The 9,655-nt window shown below is 49.1% G+C and overlaps 1 protein-coding gene across 1 annotated transcript; it reads left to right on the top strand.

Annotated features, from left to right (window-relative positions):
- The first annotated feature begins 238 nt into the window (after nucleotides 1–238).
- On the top strand, nucleotides 239–1,526 carry LOC140399772 (G-protein coupled receptor 84-like). The gene has a single exon (XM_072489260.1). It carries the CDS (start codon nucleotides 310–312, stop codon nucleotides 1,438–1,440), a length of 1,131 nt encoding a protein of 376 aa, XP_072345361.1. The 5' UTR covers nucleotides 239–309; the 3' UTR covers nucleotides 1,441–1,526.
- Nucleotides 1,527–9,655: the final 8,129 nt, after the last annotated feature.

Genomic DNA, 9,655 nt, shown 5'->3' with positions numbered 1-9,655 from the left:
CTGGGTGATTTGGAGAGGAAGCTTCAGAAAAAGGAAGCAGGTCTGGAACAAACCGGGCGTCAGAGGAACAGTTTGTGCAAACTCTCCGCAGCCGCACTGCTCTATAAAGGGGCTCCGAGCAAGTGCCGGGCAGAGGCAGGGCAGTCGTCACAACCACTGCACTCATCGGGTCGAGACACCATCGCTGCCCGTCGCCAGTCTCAAGACGCTCCTTCCCTCTTCGGGTCGATTGTGGTCTTCAAGTGTCGTTTTCGATTGTGAATTTCAATTGTGGTCTTCGGTTGCGGCCTTTCTCACAAGGGGAGCTCGATGGATCCCAACTCCTCCTTCAGCAACGTGACCTGCCACCCGGCTGTCGTCAACTACCGCTACTTTGGCGCCCTGCTGGGGATCCTGGTGACGGCCGTGGGGACCGTGGGCAACGTCATGACCGTACTTGCCTTCGCCACGGACAAGAAGATCCGCACCCGCCTCAACGTGCTCATCCTCAACCTGACGGTGGCCGACCTCATCTACTGCGCCTTCCTCCAGCCGGTGACGACCGACACCTTCATCCACTTCGCCTGGCGGCAGGGCGAGGGCATGTGCCGTGTCTTCGGCCTGGTCCTCTTTCTGGCCAACTCCGTCTCCATCTTCAGCCTGATCCTTATCGCCATGAGCCGCTACGTCCTCATCTCGGACACCCGGAGGTTCGACCGGGTCTTCTCCCGCCACATGATGCCCTTCTTCGTCGCCCTGCCCTGGTTGTTGGGCCTGGCGCTTTTCGGGCCTCTCTGGAATATCTATGTCTTCCTGCCGCCAGTCTGCACGTGCAGCTTCCACCGGGAGCGGGGGAGGCCTTACACCACCATCCTCATGTTCTTAATGTTCGGCCTTGGGCTCAGCTGCATCGGGATCTTTTACTTCCTCATCCATCGCAAGGTGAAGGCGGCGGCCCAGGCACTGGACGGGTACCGGCTGGAGGGCGATGGTCGCGGGAGGAAGCCAATGGCGGCTGGGGTCTCCACTGCGGACAGTGGGATCGCCGACGGCCCCAGCGCCAACTCCCTGTCCGGGGAGGCGCCCACAAGGTCGACTGATGCCACGAGCGTTGAGACCGTAGTCCCTGGCACCGAAGTGGTCTTCCAGGGTGGGGAGAGCGGATCCTCCAGCTGCCAAGCCAAGAGGAGCAGCAGCGCCGAGTTCCGGAAGGTGACCCGCATGTGCTTCGCAATGTTCCTCGTCTACGTGACCTGCTACTTCCCCTTCTGCTTTCTACATGTGGTGGACGGGAAGAAACGGGCCCCCGTTCTCGTCCACATGGTGGCTGGCAATTTCACCTGGCTGAACAGCTGCATCAACCCCATCCTCTACGCCATAATGAACCGACAGTTCAAGGACGCTTACTTGGGGGTTCTCCGCAAGGGAGCCAACCTCTTCACCCGCCCGGGGAGGCAATAGGAAGTTTCTTTGAGCACACCTTCCCACCTCACTCTCTCCATTCCATTCAAGAGTCTGTTTCCTAGGAACAGGACACGGTCATTCGGCCCCTCTCCTACAGCCTGTTACACATCAACAGGTGGAGGTCATTCATCCATCCCACGCCTCCTTTAACTTGGTGAGGCCACGACTGGAAGAATTTTGGCATCCTTATGTGAGGAACTTTGTTCTTGCTCTGGAGTGCGAGGTTTACCAGACCAATTCATTGGATAACGGGACTGACGTTGGAGGAGAAATGGAGTCAAATAGCATTGTGTTCTCAGGAGTTCAGGAGAATGTTTGAGGATCTTATAGAAACCTACGAATTTACAACAAGACCCGACAGGGTAGATGCAGGATGGACGATCCCGATGGTGGGAGTTTCCATACCAGGGGGGCCGAGGTTTGAGGATACGGGGTAGACCGTTTAGGGCAGAGATGAGGAGCAATTTCATCATTTAAATATTGGTTGGTCTGTGGAGTTCGCTCCCACAGAAAGCAATTGAGACCAAAACAGTGTATGTTTTCGAGAAGCGGTTCGATTTCACACTTGCTGCAATGGAATCTGAGGGGGTGGGGAGCAGGTGACTGAGTTTTTTAAAAACGTAGAATGCCGAATTCATTTTTTTTCCAATTAAGGGGTACTTTAGTGTGGCGAATCCACCTACTCTCCACATTTTTGGGTTTTGGGGGCGAAAGCCACGCAAACAAGGCACTGAATGTGCAAACGCCACACAGACAGTGACCCAGAGCCGGGATTGAACCTGGAACCTCGGCGCCCTGAGGCAGCTGGGCTAACCACTGCGCCACCCGGCTGCCCTACAGGTGACTGAGTTCGATGATCAGCCAAGATCAGAATTAAGATCGGAGCAGGCTCAAAGGGTAGAGCAGGTAGGGCAGCACGGTAGCCTTGTGGATAGCATAATTGCTTCACAGCTCCAGGGTCCCAGGTTCGATTCCGGCTTGGGTCACTGTCTGTGTGGAGTCTGCACATCCTCCCCGTGTGTGCGTGGGTTTCCTCCGGGTGCTCCGGTTTCCTCCCACAGTCCAAAGATGTGCAGGTTAGGTGGATTGGCCTTGATAAATTGCCCTTAGTGTCAAAAATTGCCCTTAGTGTTGGGTGGGGTTGCTGGGTTATGGGGATAGGGTGGCAGTGTTCACCTTGGGTAGGGTGCTCTTTCCAAGAGCCGGTGCGGACTCGATGGACCGAATGGCCTCCTTCGGCACTGTAAATTCTATGATAATTCTATGATAATTGACTCCACATATTTTCTCCAAGACTCAGACTGTTTTTCTTTCTTGGTGTTTGTCTGGGAGTAAATATAACACTTAATGGGGTATTGTGTCACTGCATTGATTTATGGGTAATTATAAGATATTGTCTTATGTGATGTTAAAGTTATTTTCATGCTGTATTAATAAAGTTTTGTTTTAATCGACCACTTCGTCGTCTCGTTGTGGGATCACACCTGGAGTACGGTATCTTTCCGTACAGCCTTAAGGGAGTTTCGGCCCAGTTTCCGACCCACCACGGGTCGGTCGGGGGCCGTAATGGACACACAGGCTGGACTTGGCGGTGAAGGGGAGGCTCTGCGCCGACTCCGGCGCCTCACCGTCAACCTCCGGCTTCCTCCGGCCAGGCGTATTCCACAACAACGTCCGCGCGAGGTGGGACGGTCCCCCACCCCGTTCCGACTCTTCGCCCTCCCGCTTCTCATCTCTAAGTCGGTGTCCATCTTCAACCTGGTCACTTCACGTTTCTTAAACATCCCCTGCTGGATTATACATTCAGCTGTCGACAGGGGTCCGCGCAGGCGGGAGTCCCCGAAACATAGTCAGGACGGTGAGGCGAAGATCGGCGGCGTGGTGTGAGATCTCCGTCAGTCCACCGGCCGAGAACCCCACAGCGCCCCTTTTCTCCGATACAACCTCCTCAAACGGCAGGGAGAGGAGGCCCATGGCCTCGGACAGAGATAGAGGGAGAGAGAGGGACGGAGAGAAAGATACAGATGGATCTGCCCTCTCTCCCTCTCTCTATATATAAATAGAGAGAGCGGGAGAGGGAGAGACAGACAGATAGAGAAAAAGGAAGATAGAGAGAGAGACAGAGAGAGAAAGGTATAGAGAGCGAGAGACAGAAAAAGAGAGATAGACAGGATGAGACAGACAGAGAGTGAGAGACGAAGAGAGAGGTGGAGAGACAGAGACCGAAGGAGAAAGAGACAGACAGATAGACAGACAGAGAGAGAGCGAAAGAGAGAGAAGTAGAGGATGAGCGAGAATGACACGGAGAGAAGGAGATAGAGAAAGACTGACAGAAAGAGAAAGTCAGCGAGTCAGGGAGAGACAAACAGAGCGACAGAGAGAGACAGAGGCAAAAAGAGAGAGAGTAGAGTGAGAAGGACGAGAGAGAGAGAAATAGAAAGTTAGAGAGAGAGACGCAGAGAGATAGGGGAGAGAAAGAGAGAGAAAGAAACACGGGCAGAAAGAGTCCGCGAGAGAGGGGGAGAGGCAGAGACAGCGCGAAGCAAGGGGAGAGAGAAGAGAGAGAGAGAGTGAGGCGGTGAGACAAAGAGACAGAGCGCGACAGAGAGAGAGAAAGGGCAGCACGGTGGCGCAGAGAGTAGCACTGTTGCCTCACGGGGCCGAGATCTCAGGTTTTATCCCGGCTCTGGGTCACTGTCCGTGTGGAGTTTGCACATTCTCCCCGTGTCTGCGTGGGTTTCGCCCCCACGACCCAAAGATGTGCAGGGTAGGTGGATTAGCCACGCTAAATTGCCCCTTAATTGGAGAAAAATTGGGTACTCTAAAAAAAAATTTTTAAGAAGAGACAGAGAGAGAGACAAAGAATAAGAGGGAGACAGAGAAATAGAGGGCGAAAGAAAGAGGCAGAGAGATACATAGAGAGAGAGAAAGAGATAGAAAGACGGGCAGACTCAGAGAAAAAGACAGAGAGAGATGGAAATAGAGACATACAGAGAGCGACTGAGACAGAGAGAGACAGAGACAGAGAGGAAGAGAGAATGACTGAGAGCAAGGCAGAGAGAGAAAGTGAGAGGTTAGGGTGAAAGAGAGAAAGAGAGAGATATAGAGAGTGAGAGAGACAGAGAGAGAGAGAGAACGGGAGACTGAAACAGGCACGAAGAGAGAGACAGACAGAGACAAATAGCGACAGAGAGAGCAGGAGAAAGGGAACGAGAGAGAGAGTGACAGAAAAACAGAGATAGGGAGAGAGATAGGCAGAGAAAGAGTGGGAGAGACAGGCAGTCAGGGAGAGACGCAGTGAGAGGGCAAGACAACGAGAGAGAGAGACAGAGATAAAGAGAGAGAGAAAGAGAGGGTGTCAGACAGAGAGAGTCAGAGAGGTAGCGTGAGAAAAAGCGAGAGAAAGTGGGGAGGGCGCGACGCAGAGAGCGGGGGAGAGACAGAGTGATAGGGAGAGAGAGAGACGCAGAGAGAGATAAAGAGAGAGCGAAGACAGAGAGACACATGCAGTGCCACAGGTCTGGAGTCCGACAAGCATCCTTCCACCATTACCCTCAGCTTCCTCCCATTGAGCCAATTGTATTTCCAATTTTCCCTCTGTCCCTTGGGTTGACAGGGATTGGTTTTTTATCCAGATTTTAATTAAAAGAGCACATATATGTATCCAGTGTGGGTATGTGTGACATTTCAAAGACATGTTTGTTTAGATAATGTTACTCTGTCCCTGCTGTTTTTATTCTTTGACGTGACTTTTCCACCCTAAGCCCTCCTTCTGCTGCTGATAAACATATCCCTCACAGACAAGCTCCATCCTGCTCACTGAATTTAAATTTTTTTCTAGAGTAGCTAATTATTTTTTTCTTTTCCAATTAAGGGGCAACTTAGCGTGGCCAGTCAACCTAATCAGTACATCTTTGGTTTGTGGGTGTGAAACCCACGCAGACATGTGGAGAATGTGCAAACACTGTTGGGGAGGTTTTAAACTAATGTGACAGGGGGATGGGAACCAGATTAGGAAGTTAGAGGTCAGTAAAGAGGCAGCAACTAAAGCCAGTAAGGTGCTAGATAATAAACTCAATGTGACTCAGGGGAAGAGTAGACAGGGAAGAGATGATGAACGCAAAGGGACAGGTCGTCTGAGGTGCATTTGTTTCAATGCGAGAAGTGTAGCAGATAAGGCAGATGCATTTAGGGCTTGGATTAGTATCTGGGAATATGATGTTATTGGTATTACGGAGACTTGGTTGAGGGAAGGGCAAGACTGGCAACTAAATATCCCAGGGTATAGATGCTTCAGGAGGGATAGAGAGGGAGGTAAAATTGGTGGAGGAGTTGCATTACTGGTCAGAGATGACTTCGCAGCTATGATTAAGGAGGGCATGAAGAAGGATTCGAGCACTGAGGCAATATGGGTAGAACTAAGCTTTCTGAAGGGTGGACTGACATTGTTGGGACTTTACTACAGGCCTCCCAAAAGCGTACGTGAAGTAGAGGTACAAATATGTCGACAGATTATAGAAAAATGTAGGAGCAATAAGGTGGTCGTGATGGGAGATTTTAACTTCCCCACATTGAATGGGACTCGTGTAGTGTTGGAGGCGTAGATGGAGCAGAATTTGTAAGGAGCATCCAGGTCAGTTTTTTAGAGCAGTATGTAAATGGTCCAACATGGGAAGGCGCCATACTGGACCTGGTATTGGGGAATGATCATGGTCAGGTGGTTAAGGTTTCAGTCGGTAATTACTTTGGAAATAGCGATCACAAGTCCGTAACTTTTAGAATACTCATGGACAAAGACGAGAGTGGTCCTAAAGAAAGAGTGCTAAATTGGGGAAAGACCAAGTATAACAAAATTCGGCAGGAGCTAGGGAATGTGGATTGGGTGCAGCTCTTTAAGGATAAATCCACATTTGAAATGTGGGAGTCTTTTAAGGAAAGGTTGATTAGAGTGCAGGACAGACATGTCCCTGTGAAAATGAGGGATAGAAATGGCAATATTAGGTAATCATGGACGACGGGTGGAATTGTAAGACGAGCTGAGATGAAAAAGGAAGCATACATAAGATCTAGGCGACTTAAATCTGATGAAGCTTTGGAGGTATATCGGGAAAGTAGGACAAAACTCAAACGCGCAATAAAGAGGACTAAAAGGGGTCATTAAATATCTTTGGCTAACAGGGTTATGGAAAATCTCAAAGCATTTTGTTCGTATATAAGGAGCAACAGGGTAACTAGGGAAAGGATGGCCCACTCAAAGACAAATGAGGGAATGTATGCGTGGATTCAGAGGAAATGGGTGAGATTCTTAAAGAGTACTTTGCATCACCAAGGAGAGGGACATGACGGATGTTGAGGCTAAGGATGGATGTTTAAATACTCTCGGTCAAGTCGGCATAAGGAAGGGGAACGTTTTGGGTAGTCTAAAAGGCATTAAGGTGGACAAGTCCCCAGGTCCGGATGGGATCTATCCCAGGTTACTGAGGGAAGCGGGGGAATAAATAGCTGGGGCCTTAACAGATATATTTGCAGCATTCTTGAGCACGGGTGAGGTCCCGGAGGACAGGAGAATTGCTAATGTTGTCCCTCTGTTTAAGAAGGATAGCAAGGATAATCTCGGGAATTATAGACCTGTGAGCGTTACGTCAGTGGTAGGCAAACTGCTGGAGAAGATACTGAGGGATAGGATCTATTCACATTTGGGAAAAAATAGACTTATCAGTGATAGGCAGCATGGTTTTGTGCAGGGAAGGTCATGTCTTACAAACCTAATAGAATTTTTTGAGGAAATGACAACGTTAATTGATGAGGGAAGGGATGTAGATGTCATATACATGGACTTCAGTAAGGCGTTTGATAAAGTTTCACATGGCAGGTTGATGGAAAAAGTGAAGTCGTATGGGGCTCAGGGTGTACTAGCTAGATGGATAAAGAACTGGCTGTGCAACAGGAGACAGAGAGTAGTGGTGGAAGGGAGTGTCTCAAAATGCAGAAAGGTGACTAGTGGTGTTTCTCAGGGATCCGTGCTCGGACACTGATGTTTGTGATATACATAAATGATCTGGACGAAGTTATAGGTGGCCTGATTAGCAAGTTTGCAAATTATACTAAGATTGGTGTTGCTGCAGATAGCGAGGAGGACTGTCAGAGAGTTCAGCAAAATATAAATAGATTGGAGAGTTGGGCAGAGAAATGGCAGATGCATTTTAATCCAGGCAAATGCGAAGTGATGTATTTTGCAAGATCTAATTCAAGAGCGGACTATACGGTCAATGGAAGAGTCGTGGAGAAAATTGATGTACAGAGATATCTGGGAGTTCAGGTCCATTGTACCCTGAAGGTGGCAACGCAGGTCGATAGAGTGGTCAAGAAGGCATACAGCACGCTTGCCTTCATCGGACGGGATATTGAGTACAAGAGTCGGCAGATCATGTTACAGTTGTATAGGACTTTGGTTGGGCCACATTTGGAATACTGCGTGCAGTTCTGGTCGCCACATTACTAGAAGGATGTGGATGCTTTAGAGAGGGTGAAGAGGAGGTTCACCAGGATGTTGCCTGGTATGGAGGGTGCTAGCTTTGTAAAAGGTTGAGTAGATTAGGACTGTTTTCGTTGGAAAGACGGAGGTTGAGAGGGGACCTCATTGAGGTTTACAAAATTATGAGAGGTATGGACAGGGTGGATAGCAACAAGCTTTTTCCAAGAGTGGGGGTGTCAATTACAAGGGGTCACGATTTCAAGGTGAGAGGGGGAACGTTTAAGAGGGATGTCGGTGGAAAGTTTTTTACGCAGAGGGTGGTGGGTGCCTGGAACGCTTTCCCAGCGGAGGTGGTAGAGGCGGGCACAATAGCACCATTTAAGATGCATCTAGACAGAAAGGTGAACGGGCGGGTAACAGAGGGAAGTAGATCCTTGAAAAATAGGTGACAGGTTTAGATAAAGGATCTGGGTCGGCGCAGGCTGGTAGGGCCGAAGGGCCTGTTCCTGTGATGTAATTTTCTTTGTTCTTTGTTCCCCACGGGCATTGACCCAGTGCCGGGATTCGAACTTACGTTCTCAGCGATGCAGTCCCAGTGCTAACCACTGCGCCACATGCCGCCCTCTCACTATTTAAAAAAAACACATTTAGAGTATTTAATTTTTTTTAAATAAAGGGGCCATTTAGCCTGGTCAAGATACCGCACCTGCACATGTTTGTTATGTGAGGGCGAAACCCACGCAGACACGGGGAGAATGTGAAAACTCCACACGGACAGCGTTTCTGTCTCCCGTGTCAACCATTATCGCATGGATTGCTGAATTTCCCGTCGCCTATTCTATTGAACACACAAAGGTTGCAGGATAAATGCTGCTGACAAACAGCAGCTACTGCACTGTCTGCATTGAAGTCTCCGCCCTCGATACAGATCTCTACATCAATGACACGTCCAGTCCCAGCAGACTAATAGAAAAGGCTGCCGTTTATATAGTTAGATGTGAAAAATGTTCCAAGAGTAGCTTTCCAACTGTCACAAACGCCTAACGCGGTGTATGCAACTAATGGCGGTCCAGGCTCGAGCAGCCGAATGGCCTACTCATGTCCGATTGTCTAAGACAGTGATGATCTTAAGTTCTTAGGAAAACTCTTAAAATGTATGGAACAAAAATGATGAAATAGTTGACATTGTCTGCAAACTCTGAACGTTTTCCAGATCCCCACGTGGCGAGATCAAGACAAAGAATATAAATGTAAGTGTCCGTGCTCCAATACGGAGCAGGTGGAAACATTGACTATGACAATCAAGGCTTTGCTCTATGTTAATTGAAAGGTCAATCCTGAGCACAATAACTGCAATTTTGGCAACCGTTAGTTTCGGCCCATTCTACACATCCGTGCCTCAGTGATGTGCAGAGCTCCAGAAGACTGCTTGAGGAAGTAGTTTAAAAAATAGCTGCCAGATGTGACCATTGCTTGAATCTTTCAGGAGGAGTGTTTGGTTGTTCAAGTGTGAAAGGCAACAATCTCGCAAATATCACAAAGAGGCTTTACGTGAGCAGAAACTTGGAAACAAGACTCAAAAATGAGCCAACATTGTGAACGTGGTCACCATTTGAGACGACAGCATTAGATTTGAGGTGTCAGGTTTTGGGGAAAAAAGTGTTTTGAATTCAAAGATGCTGCAGATGATAGAAAGAGGAACTTCGCCACGAGCAGGAAGGACGGTGACTCAGAACT

The sequence above is a fragment of the Scyliorhinus torazame genome, chromosome 23, assembly GCF_047496885.1.
Source record: "Scyliorhinus torazame isolate Kashiwa2021f chromosome 23, sScyTor2.1, whole genome shotgun sequence".
Classification (NCBI taxonomy): domain Eukaryota; kingdom Metazoa; phylum Chordata; class Chondrichthyes; order Carcharhiniformes; family Scyliorhinidae; genus Scyliorhinus; species Scyliorhinus torazame.
This window is presented reverse-complemented; position numbering and strand designations above follow the sequence as displayed.

Coding starts and splice junctions, on each gene's coding strand:
- LOC140399772 (XM_072489260.1), top strand. CDS start 310: ATGGATCCCAACTCCTCCTTCAGCAACGTGACCTGCCACCCGGCTGTC.